Here is a 20,959-nt window from a genome sequence, read left to right as displayed (position 1 = left end):
ACCTACATATTTAGTCCTAGGAGCACCACAGAAAGGACACTAGATTTGGTACCTACTGATTCCACTACTTTCTGCAGGGCAGGACACCACTCAAAACCTCAAGTTTACTTCTCATACAACAAGAATATTTCTTGTCCTATTTGTCTCTCAGAGTTTTCCTGAGGATCAAATGAGAATTATGTAAATGTGTTAGACTAATAAAAATTAAAATTAACTTTAAAATACCTGCAAAAGGTCACAGCCAAGACACAACTCCAGAAAAGAATCCTGCTTCCTTAATGTATCTTCAAAAATATCTTAGTGTACAATGTGGTTGAATGACACACAAAATATTGTATACTATGGAAATTAAAAACTATGGTACTTTATTTAAACAAAATAATCCAAATGTATTGTTTCCATTAATGCTTCCAGAACACCATTATCAAGAAATCATGCTTTTGGATGGCAGAGTAGGAAGACCCTGAGCTCACCTCCTCCCACGGGCACCCAAACTTACAGCTATTTACAGAGCAACTATTGATGAGAAAGACCTGAAGACTAGCAGAAAAGATCTACTAAAACTGAAGTTATACAGAAGGAAGCACAATAAGACAGGTAGTAGGGGCAGAGATGCGGTACGGTCAAGGCCTAAACCCCTGGGTGGGTGATCCACAAACGGAAGGATAATTAGAATCACAGAGATTCTCCCTGAGAAGTGAGGTGTCCGAGCCCCACACTGGGCTCCTCCACTGGGAAGGTGCGCCCCCAGAATATCTGGCTTTGAAGACCAGCAAGGCTTGGTCAGAGGGCTGTAGGAAACAGAGACTTCACTTTTAAAGGGCGTGCACAAAATGCCACCTGCTCTGAGACACAGGGCAGAAGCAGTAATTTGAAAGAAGCCTGGGTCAGACCCACTTGAACAGCCTCCTGGAGACACAGGAGGCAACTGGAACTCACCTTGGGGACACAGATGCTGGTGGCAGCTAATTTGGGGAGCTCATGCCACCACAAGGGCACTGGTGATAGAAAGCGCCATTTTGGAATCCTTCTTACCAGGGCCGGGACCTGGTCCCACCCACCAACCTGTCAGCACCAGAACTGGGACACCTCAGGCGAAGCTACTAACAGGTGGACACAGCCTGACCCACCAGCAGACCAGCAGCCTTAGGATCCCCAGAGCCCCCAGCTAACCCAGGACCCAGCCCCACAAACCACTGGCCAACATCAATCCCCAGATCTCCAGGGCCATGCAGCCAGAGACCCCAGAACCTGGGTCCACCCACCAGTGAGCCAGCACTAGCCCTGGGACCCCTTGGGCCCCAATCACACCCAAAAGAAAGCCAACACCAGCTTCAACACACCATGGACATGGCAGACAGTTATGTCAGGAACTGGCCCCACCCACCAGTAGGCCAACATGGGATCTGGGACACCTAGCATACAAACCAGCCAACATGAGACCCAGCTCCACCCAGCAGTGGGCCAGAACTAGCCCTGGGACCCCCTGGGGCTCTGTAACCAGCCACCTCGTGACATGGCCTGGCCCATCAGTGGCTGGCAGCCTCTACACAAGGCAGGGCATAGCAACCAACCAGACTGGGGGCTAGCCATGCCTACCAGATTGCCCACAGTAGTCAGCATACCACAACAAAAGGGCCCATGCAACCTACCTATGGGGCAACCCCAGAGCATATAGCTCTGGTGACCAGAGGGGAGTGCACTACTGGGACACACAGGACATTTCCTACATAAGGCCACTTCTCCAAGATCAGGAAATGTAACAAGCTACCAAATACAGAAAAATGAAAACAGTGAATTAGCCAAAATGAGGTGACAGAAGAATATGTTCCAAACAAAGGAACAAGATAAAACCCCAAAGGAAGAACTAAGTGAAGTGGAAGTAGGCAATCTACACGATAAAGAATTTAAGGTAACGATGATAAGGATGCTTAAAGAACTCAGGAGAAGAATGGATGAACATAGTGAGAAGATGAACAAAGAGTCAGAAAATACAAAGAAGAACCAAACAGAGTTGAAGAATACAATAACTGAAATTAAAACCACACTAGAAGGAATCAACAGTAGGCTAAATGATACAGAGGAACAAATCAGAGAACAGGAAGAGAGAGCAGTGGAATCACTCAAACTGAACAGAAAAAAGAATTTTTTAAAATGAGGACAGTTTAAGAGACCTCCAAAACAACATCAAGTGTACTAACATTCACTTTATAGAGGTCCCAGAAGGAGAAGAGAGAAAAAGGGACAGAGAACGTATTTGAAGACATAATAGCTGAAAACGTCCCTAACCTGGGAAAGGAAATAGACATCCAGGTCAAGGAAGTACAGAGAGCTCCAAACAGGATCAACCCAAAGAGGACCACATTAAGACACACTGTAATTAAAATAGCAAAAGTTAAAGACAAAGAGAGAATATTAAAAGCAGCAAGGGAAAAGAAACAAGTTACACATAAGGAAACTCCCATAAGGCTATTACCTGACTTTTCAGGAGAAACTCTGCAGGCCAGAGGGAGTGGCACAATATATTTAAAGTGATGAATGGAAAAAAAACCTACAACCAAGAAGACTACTGAGCAAGGCTTTCCTTCCAGTTTGAAGGAAAGATCAAAAGTTTTACAGACATGCAAAAGCTAAAAGAGTTCAGCACCACAAAACCAGATTCATAAGAAATGTTAAAGAGACTTCTCAAATCAGAAAAGAAAAGGCTACTACTAGAAATATGAAAATTAAAAAAGGAAAAATCTCATTGGCAAAGGCAAACAAACAGTAAAGGTAGTAAATTAACCACTTATAAAGCTAGTAGAAAGCTTAAAAGACAAAAGTAGGAAAATGTGGACTTCACTGATGGCACAGTAGTTGGGACTCTGTGCTCCCAATCCAGGGGGCCTGGGTTCGATCCCTGGTTGGGGAACTAGATCCCACATGCATGCCACAACTAAGGAGCCGGTGAGCCACAACTAAGGAGCCGGCAAGCTGCAACTGGGGAGCCTGCCTGCCGCACTAAGGAGCCCACATGCCGCAACTAAAAGGAGCCGGCGAGCCGCAACTAGGCAGCCTGTGAGCCGCAACTAGGGAGCCTGCCTGCTGCAACTAAGACCTGGTGCAACCAAATAAATAAATATTTTTAAAATAATAATAATAGTAATAATAAAAGGTAGAAAAATTATCTATATCCACAATAAGTAGCTAAGGGATACTCAAAATAAGATGTAAAATATGATGTCAAAAACTGTAAATGTGGCAGGGTGGAGTAAAAATGCAGGGTTGTTAAAATGTGTTCAAACTTAAGAGATCAGCAACTTAAAATAATCATACACACACACACACACACACACACACACAGACTGCTATATATAAACCTCATGGTAACAACAAACCAAAAGTCTATAATTGATACACACACACAAAAGAAAGGAATCCAAACATAACACTAAAGATAGTCATCAAATCACAAGGGAGAGAGCAAAAGAAAGAAAAAAGAACTACAAAAATAACCCAAAAAACAATTAGCAAAATGCCAATAAATACATACCTAACAGTCATTACTTTAAATGTAAATGGACTAAATGCTCCAATCAAAAGACACAGAGTGGCTAAATGAATACAAAAACAAGACTCATATATATGCTGTCTACAAAAGACTCACTTTAGATCTGAAGTAACACACACGGACTGAAAGTGAGGGGATGGAAAAAGGTATTCCATGCAAACAGAAACAGAAAAGAAAGCTGGAGTAGCAATACCTATACCAGCCAGAATAGATGTTAAAACAAACAGTAACAAGAGACAAAGAAGGACATTAAATAATGATCAAGGGATCAATCCAGAAAAAGGTATAACAGTTGTAAATATATACGCACCCAACATAGGAGCACCTAAATATACAGACTACATACAGTAAGTCCCCTACATACAAACCTTCAAGTTGTGAACTTTCAAAGATGCGTTCCATCAATGTCAGGCATGAGTGAAACTGCAGCTTACCCTCCATCTCCTATTGCTGATGATCCGTCAGCTCTACCATCTCCCACCCCTTCTCCCTCCTCCAGTCAGTAACTCTTCTTGCCTGTTCACTTGATGCCAACCTCTGTATGCCAGCTATTGTACTGTACTGCTGTACTTTTCAAGGTACTGTACTATAAGATTAAAAATGTTTTCTTTATTTTTTGCATTTGTTTGTTTTTTTATGTATTATTTGTGTGAAAAGTATTATAAACCTATTACAGTACAGTACTATATAGCTGATTGTGTTAGTTGGGTACCTAGGCTAACTTTGTTGCACTTACAAACAAACTGGACTTACAAACACGCTCTTGGAATGGAACTCGTTTGTATGTAGGGGAATTACTATACTAACACACATAAAGGGAGAAACTGACAGAAACCCAATAATACTAGCACACTTTAACACCCTACTTACATCAATGGACAGATCATTCAGACAGAAAATCAATAAGGTAACACTGGCCTTAAATGACACAATAGACCAAATGAAGTTAATAGATAGAGAGCATTTCATCCAAAAGTAGCAGAATCACGTTCTTTCCAAATGCACTAGGAACATTCTCCAGGATAGATCACATGGCAGGCCACAAAACAAGTCACAGTAAACTTAAGAAAACTGGAATCATATCAAGCATCTTTTCTGACCACAACGCTGTGAGACTAGACATCAACTACAAGAAAAAGAATGTAAAAAACACAAACACATGGAGACTAAACAATATGCTACTAAACAAACAATGGGCCACTGAAGAAATCAGAGGAAATTAAAAAAATACTTGGAGAAAAAGGAAAACAAAAACACAATGATCCAAAATCTATGGGAAGCAGCAAAAGCAGTTTCTAAGAGTAAAGTTTAGAGTGATACAAGTCAACCTCAGGAAATGAAAAATCTCAAATAAACTACCGAACCTTACACCTAAAGTAACTGGAAAAAGAACAAACAAGACCCAAAGTTAACAGAAATCATAAAGAACAGAGTAGATATAAATGAAATAGAGACTAAAAAAATAGAAAAGTTCAATGAAACTAAGAGTTGGTTCTTTGAAAAGGTAAACAAAATTGATAGCCATTAGCCAGACTCATCAAGAAAAAAAGAAAGAGGGTCCACATCAGTAAAATCAGAAATGAAAAAGAAGTGATAACTGACACCACAGATATATAATGGATCGTAATAGATTGCTATGAACAATTATATGCCAATAAAATGGACAACCTAGAAGAAACAAATAAGTTCCTAGACATGTACAATCTCCAAAGACTAAATCAGGAAGAAATAGGAACAGACCAACTACCAAGAATTAAATTAAATCAGTAATTTAAAAAAATCTCACAGCAAACCAAAGTCCAGGACCAGATGGCTGCACAGGTGAATTCCACCAACATTTAAAGAAGAGTTAACACCAATCCCTCTCAGCTATTCCAAAAACTGCAGAGAAAAAATGTTTCTGAACTCATTCTATGAGGCCAGCATCACCCTGATACCAAAACCAGACAAAGATATCACAAAAAAATAAAATTACAGGCCAATATTACTGATGAACATAGATGCAAAAAACCTCAACGAAATATTAACAAACCAAATCCAACAATATATTAAAAGAATCATACACCATCATAATGTAGGATTTATCCCAGGGGTTTAAGTATGGTTCAATATCTGCAAATGAATCAACGTGACCATATTAACAAATTTTAGAAAAAAAATAATATGATCATCTCAATAGATGCAGAAAAAGCTTTTGATAAAATTCAACATCCATTTATAATAACAACTCTACAAAGTGGGTACAGAGGGAACATACCTCAACATAACAAAGGCCACAAATCACAAGCCCACAGTTAACATCAAACTCAGTGTTGAAAAGCTGAAAGCATTTCTTCTAAGAACAGGAACAAGACAAGATGCCCAGCCTCTCTACTTTTAGTCAACATAGTATTGGAAGCAATAAACATAGCAATCAGACAAGAAAAAGAAATAAAAGGAATCCAAATTAGAAACAAGTAAAACTGTCACTGTTTGCAGATGGCATGCTACTCTGCATAGAAAATCATAAAGATGCCACCAAAAAACTACTAGAACTCATCAATGAATTCAGTAAAGTTGCAGGATACAAAATTAATATACAAAAATCTATTGCATTTCTATATACTTATAATTAACTATCAGAAAGAGAAATTAAGGAAACAGTCCCACTTACAACTGCCTCAAAAAGAATAAAATATCTAGGAATATACCTACCTAAGGAGGTAAAACGTCTGTACTTGGAAAACTATAAGACGCTGATGAAAGAAACTGAAGACGACACAAACAGATGGAAACATATACTGTGTTCGTGTACTGGAACAATTAATATTGCTAAAATGACCATACTACCCAAGGCAATCTAAATATTCAATGCAATCCCTATCAAAATACCAATAGCATTTTTCACAGAACTAGAACAAGTAATTTAAAAATTTGTATGAAAACACAAAAGACCTCAAATAGCCAAAACAATTTTGAGAAAGAAGAACAGAACTGGAAGAATCACAGTCCCCAACTTCAGACTATACTACAAAGCTACAGTAATCAAAACACTATGGTACTGACACCAAAACAGACACATAGATCAATAGAACAGAATAGAGTCCAGAAATAAACCCATGTACTTATGGTCAATTAATCTATGACAAAGGAGGCAAGAACATACAATGGAGAAAAGACAGTCTCTTCAATAAGTGGTGCTGGGAAAACTGGACACCTACTAGTAAAAGAATGACATTAGAACATTCTCTAACACCATAAACAAAAATAAATGCAAAATGAATACCTAAATGTAAGACTGGAAACCACAAAACTCCTGAAAGAAAACATAGGCAGTACACTCTTTGACATCAATCTTAGCAATATTTTTTGGATATGTCTCCTCAGGCAGGGGAAACAAAAGCAAAAATGAACAAATGGGACTACATCAAACTAAAAAGCTTTTGCACAGTGAAGGAAACCATCAACAAAACAAAAAGGCAGCCTACTGTATGGGAGAAGATATTCCAAACAATATTATCTGACAAGAGGTTAATATCCAAAATATACAAAGAAGCCATACAATTCAACATCAAAAAAACAAACAACCTCACTTAAAAATGGGCAGAAGACCTAAATAGACATTTTCCAAAGAAAACAAACAAATGGCCAACAAGCACATGAATACATGCTCAGCATTACTCATCATCAGGGAAATGTAATTCAAAACCACAATGAGATGTCACCTCACACCTATCAGAATGGCTATTATCAAAAAGACAACAAATTACAAGTGTTGGCAAGGATGGGGAGAAAAGGAAACCCTTGTGCACTGTTTGTGGGAATATAAATTGAAGCAGCCACTATCAAAGACAGTATGGAGATTCCTCAAAAAATTAAAAAGAGAACTGCCAAAAGAGCCAGCAAACCCACTCCTAGGTATTTATCTGAAGAAAATGAAAACACTAATGTGAAAAGATATATATTCATTGCAGTATTATTTACAATAGCTAAGATATGGAAGCAACCTAAGTGCACATCAATAGATGAAGAAAGAAGATGTGGCATACACACACCCACACACTCACACACACACACACACATATGCACACACAATGGAATACTACTCAGCTATAAAAAAGAATGATATCTTGCCATTTGTGACAACGTGGATGGACCTAGAGGGTATTATTCTAAGTGAAATACTGTATGATTCCACTTACATGTGGAATCTAAGAAACAAAACGATTGAACAAACATAGCTGAACAGGAACAGAATCATAGATACAGAGAACAAACAGGTGGTTGCTAGAGGGGAGGGGGTGGAGGGAGGAGAGTAATAGCTGAGGAGATTAAGATTAGAAATTTCTAGTTGCAAAATGAATGAGTCATAGGTATGACATGTACAGTGTGGGGAATATAGTCAATAATTATGTAATATCTTTGTATGGTGACAGTTGGTAGCTAGACTTATTGTGGTGATCATTTTGAAATGTACAGAAATAGCAAATCACTATGTTGTATAACAGGAACTAACAGTGTTAGAGATCAATTATACTTCAAAAAGAAACAAATTCATAGACAAGGAGAACAGATTTGTGGTTATGAGAAACAGAGGGTGGAGGGAGGGGGAACTGGATGAAAGTAGGCACAAAAGGCACAAACTTCCAGTTATAAGACAAATAAGTACTAGGGATGCAATGTACAACATGATGAATATAAGTAACACTGCAGTATGTTATATACAAAAGTTCTTAAGAGAGTAAATCCTAAGACTTCTCATCACAAGGAAAAATATTTTTCTATTTCTTTCATTTCATATCTATATGAGATGACGGATGTTCACTAAACTCACTGTGATAATCATTTCATGACGTATGTAAGTCAAACCATTATGCTGTACACCTTAAACTTATACGGTGCTGTATGTCAATTATATCTCAATAAAACTGGAAGAAAAAAAAAGAAATCATGCTTTTAAGATCCCTGTCACACCAAAATGATTTCAACATTTTTTAAAGCTGGGAAAAATGAGTTTTTGAAAACTGTTTCATTCTCATTTTGAGCTTTTGAAAAAACTTCTGGACCTCGAAGCCTAATTTTTTCAATTAAACATTTCTTAGAAACTCTCTATGAACCCTCCTGCCCATAGATCTGGGTCAGATACCCTTTCTGTAACCTCTTTAACTACTACTCTAGATTCACACTATTGAAATTCCACTCATCCTTTGAGGTCTATCTTAAATATTGCTGTCCTCCTTCTGCCTGAACTAGCTGTGGCTCTCCCTTTTGCCAGCACTTCCAAGACTTTTAGGGATGTATATTGTGACTCTTCTTTTGCAGGGTTTATTCACATGTCTTATATTGTACATGCTTTTTAAGTTCCTTGAGGGGAAGTGGCAATTTCCACTCATAGTTATACCCCCAGAACACATAGTAACTTGTGGTAGAAGTCACTGAACAATTATTTGTTTCTATATCTCCTATGGATTAAACAAATGGCTCCAAATCATCCTCATTATTTAAAAAAAGTTACCAAATAAGTTCAGTACTACTCTAGCAGACTATACCTGTGTTACAACGTAAAATGCTTCTTAGTTTGCAATTACCTCAGCGGTTAATTGTTTTAAAAGTGAACATACTATTTGACACCTACTAGGATGGCTATAATCAGAAAATGGAAAATAAATGTTGGCGAGGATGTAGAGAAATTGGAACCATTGCACATTGCTGGCAGGAATGTAAAACAGTGCAGTCACTGCAGAAAACAGTTTGATGGCTCCTCAAAAAGCTAAACATAGAATTACCATATGACCACCAAGCAATTCCACTCCTAGGTATATACCCATAAGAACTGAAAGCAGAGACAAAGCAATACTTGTACACCAATATTCATAGTAGCACTACTATTCACAGTAGAAAAAAGGTGGAAACAATCTAAGTGTCCATCAACAAACTAATAAACACAATGTAGTATATACATAGAGTGGAATATTATTCAGTCACAAAAAAGAATGAAATTCTGACACATGCTACAACATGGATAAACCTTTATGTTAAGTGAAATGAGCCAGACACAAAAGGAAAATATTGAAAAAAAAATTATATGAAATATCTAGAATAGGCAAATTCATTGAGCCAGAAAATAGACTAGAGGTTATGAAGGGCTGGTGGCAGGGGGAATTGAAGAGTTACTGCTTAATGACCACAGAATTCCTGTTGGGGTGATGAAAAATGGAAATAGTGGTAATGGTTACACAACATTGTGAATGTAATTAATGCCACTAAATCGTACACTTAAAAATTATTAAAATAGCAAATTTTATGTTTTATGTAGAGCCACAATTTTTAAAAATAATGTAATATACCAAAAAGCATTGACTTACACAACTTAAATGGGTAAACTGCATGATATGTGAGTTACATCTCAGTAATAAAGCTCTTAAAATATGCATATAAAGATTATTTGGATGAAAATATCATATGTACAGCATTATAAACTAGCAGATCCACCGAATTTGAAGATGCCTAGGTAAAGATAATTCACAATAATTTAGTTATATTAACTGAGGTTTGGGATCTAATAAGTAACTAGCCTAGTATTTATAGAAAAGGATAACAAAATTAAGATTTCGGCAATCAAAAAAAAAAAGTGAACATACTAAGGATACCAACTGATGACAGATATAAACAACCTGCTCAGAGTGCCAATTTTTCCAGGGATTCAGAAGTATTACTGTACCTACTCTGTGTCCCCTGGATGAAGATAAGCAGCATGCGGACTAGCGTTTTAATAAGCAAAGTGAATCATCTGAAATTGATACCTAATCAGAAAAGACCTCAGTGTTGGACGATTCAGAGAGAGGAAGAGAGAGAAGCAGCATACCTGTTTGTGATAGTACAGAAACATATTAGAGTAAAATTATCAGCATTCTGTCCTAGATCCAAAATAAATCAGAAAGAAAAGGGGAGGGAGGGTAGTGAACAACTACAATGCTTTCAAAGAAAGAGAAATTCACTTTTAATCTAAGAAGACTATCACTTTATATACAGTAGGATAGCTTCACAAAGCATTTACTGTAAAACACCAATTTAACTAATAAATGAGACTTTTCATTATTGTGGATCATATACCCCAATTCTATACTCTCACACAAAATAAAAGATTATTTGCAAAACAGATATTTTGGTATAGAAAAAAATTTTTAAGTACTTTAAAAACTTGTTTTTTTAAAGAAGTGAAATAACTTTTTTCTAAAATTCTTCTGAAGTGCAAAAAAATCACTACTAACAATTATTTTATTAATGTGGACAAAGTCTATTAACAATTTTTTTAATTTCATAGAAAAATAACCATTCAAAACTAGGTCCCAAAGGAAATACAAATTATGTATTATCTATTTATCTCTACCATACTAAGTTATTCTAGCTCTTATATCAAATAAAGGATGGGGGAAATTTTGTATTCCCCTGATATATAATCTCCTATGACTCATTCATTTGTTATTTGACCCATTTATAATACCTCTCCCTTAGCCCAAAACTATTATTTAATTCTTTCTAATAGCTTACTATAAAAAGATGGCCCTGTAAAAAAATATTGTTTGGGAATAATCTAAAAGAAAATTTTAAAAATCTATCTGCGAAAGGTAAGGATTAAACTATTCCCTTATCTATGAAGAGGTACAAGAGACAGATATTCTTGCATTTCAATTATTTTAAATTTGGATTATAAGATGACACTATGGGGAAAACAAAGATACCATAGTGCTCATACTGGGCACTTTAGACACCAGTGATTAGCTAACTCCAAATTATGCAGGACTTCAGAATGTCAACAAAATTCTCAAAATTGTATTCATTGCCATCGAAATAAATATATACCACAGAGCACCGTTTAGCTGGTACTGGAGACACAGAATAGCCTAATAAAAAGCAACTATTCTAGAGCCAAAACAGTGTGCACAGATAACTTTTAGAGGGCATTAACTGCTTATGGAAAGCCTGACTCCTAATGGTTATAAACTATGGCTACATAGCCCCAAAGGACTTTTTTCTTTTAAAATGTACAGTGTGGGGAATACAGTCAATAATAGAATACCGTTATATGATGACAGATGGTAACTAGACTTACTGTGATGATCATTTTGAAACATACAGAAATATCAGATCACTATGTTGTGTACCAGAAACTAACACAGTGTTGTAGGTCAATTATACTTCAAAAACAAATAAACTCATAGAAAAAGAGATCAGATTTGTAGTTATGAGAGGCAGGGGGTGGGAGAAGGGGAATTGGATAAAGATAGTCAAAAAGGTACAAACTTCCAGTTACAAGATAAATAAGTACTAGAGATGTAATGCACAACATGATAAATATAATTAGCAGTGCTGTATGTTATATATGAAAATTGTTACGAGAGTAAATCCTAAGAGTTCTCGTCACAAGGAAAAACGTTTTAAAAATTTTAATTTTGTATCTATATGAGATGATGAATGTTTGCTATACTTATTAAAAATCATTTCATGACGTATGTAAGTCAAATCATTATGCTGTACACCTTAAACTTATACAGTGCTGTATGTCAATTATATCTCAATGAAATTGGAAGGGAAGAAAAAAACAGCAAGTTTTGAGCAAGTATGGAAAAGAAAATAAAAAGAAAAATCAGGTGTTTTCATTGGATCTCAATTTCTATCAAATTAAAAGAAATCCTTGCCGTTACAAATATGAAAGCTGGCTCAAACTACATTTTAGTTTATATTATCTCCATTTATTGTACTTCATAAAATCATCTCATCTAAATTCCTTATTTCACAGACAAAGAATATGAGACTGGAACTAGGTCTTGAAAGAGGACTTGTAAGTCTTCAACTGGCAGAGAAGATACAGTAACCCAGAGGTCAAGAAGCATACCATGAACAAAAACTGAGACAAAGGAATGTACGTGATGTATTTAAAGAAACCAAGCAGTAACTTTGAATGGAGTTTAAAGTCTGGATCCGGGAGTTGTGAAAGGTCACCACCAGCCCTACTACCACTACCACCACGATCCCATTCCCCAACCTGAAGTCCACTTCAAAAATCTTCAGGGCTTCCCTGGTGGCACAGTGGTTAAGAATCTGCCTGCCAATGCAGGGGACACGGGTTTGAGCCCTGTTCTGGGAGGATCCCACATGCCACGGAGCAACTAGGCCCGTGAGCCACAACTACTGAAGCCCGCGCACCTGGAGCCCCTGCTCCGCAACGGGAGAAGCCACTGCAATGAGAAGCCCGCGCACCGCAACGAAGAGTAGCCCCTGCTCACAGCAACTAGAGAAGGTCCGCACGCAGCAACAAAGACCCAATGCAGCCAAAAATAAATAAATTAAATAAATAAATTTAAAAAAAAAATCTTCAGAGTGCTGGGTTTGTTTGGGATTTTTTTTAGATTAAAATAGTAACTATACATAAAGTGAACTGAAAGAAGTGGGAGTGGGGTATGAGCGACCTGTAAACAGATCTCTGGGTTAGCTGAGGTTGGAAATGGAAAGGAAGAGAAAGATGAAACAGACACTAAGAAAGTATCTAGGAAAGTGAGTAAAAAAGTAATGGAAGCACTGACAAAGTACTGACAAGTTTTAAATGGAATCACATGAAAAAGTACTTAGAACCACTCATTTATAAAAGGTACTTAATAAATTTCCTTTTTAAAACACAGCTTCATTGAGATAAATGTTGTACACTATACAATTTACCCTTGTAAAGTGTACAATTCAATGGTTTTTAGTATATTCATAGACCTATTTTATCATCACCCCAAAAAAGAAATTCTATAACCATTTGCAGTCACCATCTACCCCACCTCTGGTTATAGGCAACCACGAATCTACTTTCTGTCTGTATAGATTTATCTATTTTGGACATTTCATATAAGTGGAATCATACAATATGTGGTGTTAATAAATGTTTCTTGAATATGAATCAGAACTTCTGGAAGCAGTGCTGGTTCTGAGAAAAGAATGAGTTTATGATGCATTACTGTGAGATGATGATACCAATCAACTGGAGATATAAACAGCCACCTGAAGATGCAACTAAATGTCTGTGTAAAGCATTGTCTTTCAACTCCAACATTCTAGTTCATGCATGTAGGGAAGAAACTGAAACAATGAGGGAGGTTGAAATTCCCAAGGTAAAAATACTGTAGAGCAAGCACAAAGAGCAGAGACCTGACTGCATTTAAGAAGACTTTTACTTAAGAGCTGAACAAAGAAATGAAGGAGAAAGACTAGCCTCAGAGGCAGGAGAATCAGAACATAACCACAAAGGCTGAGGAGGAGGGGCCACCTGTAGAATAGAAGGCTTCAGAGTCCAAGGAGGAGGAAAACGGAAAAAAAGGCTGGTATAGGATCTAGTAACTTTAGAAAGTGGAGTTTCAATAGTTATATATGGGTATTTCTAAAAAGAAGTAAAAGCTTTTAAGAGGGAAAATGAGTAGCAAAATATGGACAGAAAGAACATAGCCTAGGTTTCACAGAGTTTTAGGAAGGATTAAAGACAAATGTACAAGCAAAATATTTCAAGAACGCAGTTTTCTTAAATATAAGGTACAGTTATTTCTGTGCAATCCTTGTACATATTCTCAAGTTGCCATAGAGTAAAAAAAAAAAACAAAGAAAAAATGTTTTAAGGACTTATTTTCCTTAATGTGAGACCCACCAAAAAGTATTATTTTAAAACATAGGTGTTATTCACAGGGTCTCTATATTATGTTGGAACATGTGCAGAATATCAAAAACACATACCCAAGGCATGATAAAACTTTATATATAAAAAAACCTGACCTTTCTCCTACCCTATGGAATGATTTTCTTTAAGGCAGTGAAAACAGCCATGGGAATTCTACAGGAGGAGGTGCAGTCGTCTCTCAGCATCTGTGGGTATAGGTTCCATGATACCCTCATCCCCACGCCCATGGGTACCAAAATCTGAGGGTGTTCAAGTCCCTTATACAAAGTGGCGTAGTATTTGCAAATAACCTGCGCACATCCTCCCCACATCTGTCCCATACGTACACTTGAAATCATCTCTAGATTACTTATAAAACCTAATATAATGTAAATGTTATATAAATAGTTGTAAAAACAATGTAAATACTATGTAAATAGTTGCCATTGTGTGGCAAATTCAAGTTTTGCTTTTTGGAACTTCCTGGAATTTTTTTTTCCCCTAGTATTTTCAATCCACAGTTGCTCAAATTAGAGGATGTGGAACATGTGGATATAGAGGGCCAACTGTATAGCTAAGATAATTGGGCAGTTACTAAAAATAAAATTCAGTCCATAATCCAGCCTGAATCTGTTACCAGCTCACTTTATACTCTTAGATAAAATAATTTAGTGTCTTTAAATTTTAAGTACAAATAAAATGCACATACCACACAAGAGTTTTACTTCTATTTACTAATCGGTCTACTATGTTTCATATTCAAAAAAAGAAATCAGAATATATAAAAAGGTACAAATTTTAAAAATGAGATTGACTCTTCAATTGATAAAAGAAGCCTTCAGTTAACAGAATTTAAAAATATTCCCTATCTACAGGAAACATTAAATGTGATGCAATTCTCTAAAATTTATCTATGCATAACTTTTAATTGTAAAAAGTAATCCTCAGAGAGCAAACCTGCATAAGAACAACAACCAAATGGCTTGAGGTTACACTAAATAAAGAGCAAAATGGGAAAATGAGAACTGAATATCAGGTTCACTAAAAAAATTTACAGACATAAAATTTCACTTACCTTTTTAAACATAACTAGTGAGATGACTGCTGATGCTGTGAAAAGTGCTGCTATGATTATCATCATGATTCCAACAGGAATACTTTTGTTGAGACCAGTAAGGGATGAAATCCAACCGCTATGAAATTAAAAGAAGAAAACTAAAATTAGGCAAATAAGTTAATGCACAATTTTTAAAAACAGCATAATAACTAACACATTTTCAGCACTTATGATCCAGGCAACATCCAAGTTCTTTACGTGTATTAACTCATTTAATTCTCACAACAACCCGCTATGATATATGCTATTTTTAATCCCTATTTGAAGGATAAGAGACTGAGTCACCAAGATTATTCAGTAACTTGCCCAAGGTCACACAGCTAATAAAAACAGCACAGTCTGAATTCAAACCTAAACACCAAAATCCAGAGCCTTAAGTGTGTACCACGAGATTCTACATTTTTTAAGCCTATGATTTCATTATTATTTTTTAAAGTTCATTTTAAATTCTGCTGAATTATGTAAAATAATATTTGAGAACCACATATTCAACAAAGGGCTAGTATCCAAAATATATAAAGAAACTTCAAAGCTCAACAGTAAAAATAAATTCTTAAAATTAAAAAGTTTCAATTAGAAAATGGGCAAAGGACTTCCCTGGTGGTCAGTGGTTAAGAATCCACCTGCCAATGCAGGGGACACGGGTTCGATCCCTGGTCCGGGAAGATTCCACGTGCCGCAGGGCAACTAAGCCCTGCACCACAACGATTGAGCCTACATGCCACAACTACTGAAGCCCACGCACTCTAGAACCTGTGCACCACAACTACTGAAGCCCACGCACTCTGGGGCCCGAGTGCCGCAACTACTGAGCCTGCGTGCTGCAACTACTGAAGCCTGCGCACCTAGAGCCCGCGCTCCACAACAAGAGAAGCCACCACCACAACGAGAAGGCCGCGCACCGCAACGAAGAGTAACCCCCCACTTGCCGCAACTAGAGAAAAGCCCGTGCGCATCAATGAAGACCAGCGCAACCAAAAAAAAAAGAAAATGGGCAAAGACATGAAGAGACGTTTCACCAAGAGGATATATAGATGACAAATAAGCACGTGAAAAGATAAAACATCATGAGTCATTAAGGAAATAAATATTAAAACCACAGCGAGATACCACTACACACCTATCAGAACAACTTAAAAAAAAAGTACTGGCAACACCAGAGGCTGGTGAGGATGTGGAGGCTGAATCACTCATATGTTGTAGTTGGGACTGTAAAATGGTACAGCCATTCTGGAAAATACTGTCAGTTTTTTAAAAACACTGAACAGGGAATTCCCTAGCGGGCCCAGTGGTTAGGACTCCCTTGGCTCTCATTACCAAGGGCCCGGGTTCAATCCCTGGTCAGGGAACTAAGATCCCACAGGTTGTAGTGTGCAGCCAAAAAAAAAAAAATCATCTAAAAATAAATAAGTAAATAAATAAAAATTTAAAAACACTAAACATGCAACTTCCATATGAACCAACAATTACACTCTTCTCTTGGGTATTTATCACAGAGAAATGAAAACTTATGTTCACACAAAAACTTGTTCACGAATGTTTTTAGCAGAATAGCCCCAAACCAGGAACAGTCCAAGGTCCCTCAACTGGTGAATGGTTAAACAAACTGTGGTCCATCCATACCATGGATGCTGCTCAGGAATAAAAAGGGATGAACTACTGAGACACAACAACCTGGATGAATCTCCAGAGCACTATGCTTAGCGAAAAAAGCTAAAGTTTACAAACTGTATGATTCCATTTATATAACGTTCTTGAAATGACAAGCAGATTAGTGATTGCTGGGGTTCAGGAGGGAAGTGAGTGTGGCTATAAAGGGCAGCATAAAGGATCCTTTGGTGATGGGAATGTCCTGTGTCTTCACTGTATCAATGTCAAGATCCTGATTTTTATATTATACCATAGTTTTACAATACGTTACCACTGGGGAAAACTGGATAAAGGATACCTGGGATCTCTCTGCATTATTTCTTATAACTGTCTGTGACTCTACAATTACCTCAAAATAAAGAGTCTAATTTTTTAAAGTCTGCTAAATTACATGAGGTCTACCTTACAACAGGTCACCTTGTATGCACCCACATTAGCAGATTCCTGTGCTATTTAGTCACCTCACATGCTGCTGTGCTCAATTTTAACACTTTTTTCTAAGTCTGTTCTAAAAAGCAAAAGAAGGGCTTCCTTGGTGGCGCAGTGGTTCAGAATCCACCTGCCAATGCAGGGGACACGGGTTAGAGCCCTGGTCTGGGAAGATCCCACATGCCGCGGAGCAACTAAGCCTGTGCGCCACAAATACTGAGCCTGCGCTCTAGAGCCTGCAAGCCACAACTACTGAGCCCGCGTGCTACAACTACTGGAGCCCGTGCACCTAGAGCCTGTGCTCCACAACAAGAGAAGTCACCGCAATGAGAAGCCCGTGCACCAGAACGAAGAGCAGCCCCCACTCACCACAACTAGAGAAAGCCTGCGCACAGCAACAAAGACCCAATGCAGCCAAAAATAAATAAACTTATTTAAAAAAAAAAAAAAAGCAAAAGAAATTATTTACGTTTCATTAGAATACAAAAAGTGCTGTTAACATAAGCAGTGTATGTTTTAAATTAAACATTTAAAACATTTTCTTTCTCTCAAATGCTAAAGACTAAACACTTTTTAAAATCATAATGAATGCTACTCTTTCCTAGAACTGATTTAAAATACCCAAATAAATTCTCTGCATGTATATATGCCCGTTAGATCTGCAAAGCTATCAACAGTTGTCTGACTTCCAGTGACTACTCTAATTCAGTAGTAGCATACTAAATGTAAGTCTTCAAATACACTCTAGTTACATGATCATTTCAGTTTATGTATGTAGCGCAGCAAAGTTGCCTCGCACATGCTTTTAGCTTATAAAAATTCAACTGTTCGCAATGGTTGTAAGAGAAAGAAGAGAGGGAGGGATGATTTTATACATAGGTACTCTTCTATGCACCATTTCATTCAAGGAATGTTTGCTCCAGAGTGTCTGAAGAAAGATATAAATCTATGACCTTCTAACCTGTGTCCAAATAGTCTCAGTTTCTAAGGGTCCCCCACTGAGTGAGCATTTTGCCATGCTAAGAACGATTCTATTTGTTTAAAGATATATCCATATATGTGCATGCAGTGACTCCACTTTTCAAAGATGTGTGTGTATGTGTGCGCACACGCATTTGTGTGTGTATGAAAATATGTTTGTATACCTAAAATAGCGCTTTACACATAACAGGTACCCTTTTCTTAAATTCCTTCAAAGGTTATTCCTTAGGAAACTTTAAAATTGCATTTTTTATTATTTGTATACTTTTGCTAATCTGGTTTTTCTATGTCAAATATTTTTAGGAATCCAAAAATTATATTAAGATACTAGATGAACAGATTATAACTAGAGTAATTAAAGTAAATGACTTACCAGTTACCCCAATTATGAAATCCTGCAGCCTGGAGTACATGCACAGCAAACTGACAAATATAGACGAAAAAGAATACAAAGAATCTGAATGAACTGTCACTCCTGTTTTTAAAAAGAAAGAGAGTAGGGAGAAAAAGAAAGGGGAAAATGTCATTGTTCTCAATGCCTTTACATTCACTTGTAGACTGACATTCAAACATTAAAAAATATTTTTAAAAATATCAGTGGCAACTACCTGAGACTTGAAATTAAAATAATAACATAATAATGTATGTGAACCGTTTATCCAAATACTAGACAATGTTGTTATTATTATTCCAGCCTCACTTTGTCCTTTCAATTTCCAACTGCCCAACAAAACATCTTGGCAAAAGAAAAATTATTTTGTTTTCCTTTTATTTTTTATTAAATAGCTTCACTGAATTATAATTAACATACAATAAACTGCAAGTATTTAAAATATACAATTCGGTAAGGTTTGACATAAGTATATAACTATGAACCTTCTCTAATCAAAACAGTGAACATATTCCAAAATTTTCCTTGTGTTCCTGGTTAATCCCTCCCTCCCCACCCACTACTTTCAGTCACTACAGTTTCATATTTTAAGAGTTTTATTTAAATGGGATCATACAGTATACACTTTTTTCTTGTCTGCCTTCTTTCATTCAGCACATTTTCAGATTCACTCATGTTGCTACATGTAACAAAAGTCCATTCTTTTTCATTGCTGAGTAGTATTCCATTGTACAGTACACCACAGTTTGTTTATTCATTCACCTGTTGATGATCAGTTGGATTGTTTCTAGTTTTTTACTTCTATAAATAAAGCTGCCATGGACATTCATGCATATGTCTACATGTGAACATATATTTCTTTTTCTCCTGGGTAACTATCTAGAAGTGGAATGGCTAGAACACATAGGTATAAGTTTAACTTTTTTTTAAAAATTAATTAATTATATTTTTGGCTGTGTTGGGTCTTCGTTGCTGCGTGTGGGCTTTCTCTAGTTGCGGCGAGCGGGGGCTACTCTTCGTTGCAGTGCGTGGGATTCTCATTGCAGTGGCTTCTCTCGTTGCAGAGCACGGGCTCTAGGCTCATGGGCTTCAGTAGTTGTGGCATGTGGGCTTCAGTAGTTGTGGCACATGGGCTTTAGAGAGCAGGCTCAGTAGTTGTGGTGAGTGGGGCTTAGTTGCTCCGCAGCATGTGGGATCTTCCCGGACCAGGGCTCAAACCCGTGTCCCCTTCATTGGCAGGCAGATTCTTAACCACTGTGCCACCAGGGAAATCCCAAGAGTGTCTTTTAAAGAAGAAAAATTGGAGTTCATAAAAAGACAAAACTTATCAATTTGTTCTTTTATGGATCTTGATTTTATTGCTGTATCTAAGAAATCTGTGCCAAAGACAAGGACACAAAGTTCTTTTTCTTGTCTTTCTCCAGAAGTTTTATATTTTTTGGTTTTACATTTAAGTCTATGTCCCTTTTTTAGTTAATTTTTAAAATATAGTATGAGGTATGGATTAAAGTTCTTTTTTGCATACAGGTATGCAATTATTCCAGCATAATTTCTTAAAAAGACTGTCCTTTCTATACTGCCATTACTTTTGTACCTTTCTAAAAAATCAGTAATCTATATATGGGTGCATTTATTTCTGGACACTCTATTCTGTCTCACTGTTCTATATTTCAACATTTATGTCAATACAATTACCTGGGTTTTCTAATAAGTCTTCAAATTTGTAGTGTTAATCTTCCAAATTTGTTGTCCTTTTTCGCAGTTGTTTTGGCTATTCTAGACTATTACATTTCTATATACATTTTAGAATCACCTTGTTCATTTCTGTAAAACAACATGCAGGGATTTTTATTGGGATTGCATTGCATCTATAGATCCATTTTGAGAGAATTCACATCATCATAATGTTGAGTCTTCCAATCCATTAACAAGATATTATCTCTCCATTTATATTTTCTGCATAGATGATTATGTAATCTGTGAATAAAGACAGTTTTACTTTTTCCTTTCTAATTTGATGCCTGTTACTTGGTTTTCCAGCCTGTTTATACTGGCTAGAACTTCCATTTCAATTTGAATATAAGTGGTGAGAGTGAACATCCGTGTCTTGTTCTTGATCTTAAGCAGAAACCCCTTTCAGTCTTTCACCATTAAGTATGATGTTAGCTGTTA

The 20,959-nt window shown here is 36.8% G+C and overlaps 1 protein-coding gene across 4 annotated transcripts in view; it reads right to left on the bottom strand.

Moving 5' to 3' along the window:
* The window catches only part of SCAMP1 (secretory carrier membrane protein 1), a 105,139-nt gene that overhangs the window by 7,034 nt on the left and 77,146 nt on the right, over positions 1-20,959 (bottom strand). For 3 of the 4 annotated variants that reach the window (XM_059916618.1, XM_059916617.1, XM_059916620.1), the window contains 2 exons: positions 18,770-18,871; positions 15,295-15,412 (listed from right to left, as the gene is read on the bottom strand). In XM_059916618.1, coding sequence (XP_059772601.1) covers positions 15,295-15,412; positions 18,770-18,871 — 220 coding nt within the window. The remainder of the gene's footprint in view (positions 1-15,294; positions 15,413-18,769; positions 18,872-20,959) is intronic. The other variant, XM_059916619.1, reaches the window with a different exon arrangement.

Source organism: Balaenoptera ricei, chromosome 3 (assembly GCF_028023285.1).
Source record: "Balaenoptera ricei isolate mBalRic1 chromosome 3, mBalRic1.hap2, whole genome shotgun sequence".
Classification (NCBI taxonomy): Eukaryota; Metazoa; Chordata; class Mammalia; order Artiodactyla; family Balaenopteridae; genus Balaenoptera; species Balaenoptera ricei.
This window is presented reverse-complemented; position numbering and strand designations above follow the sequence as displayed.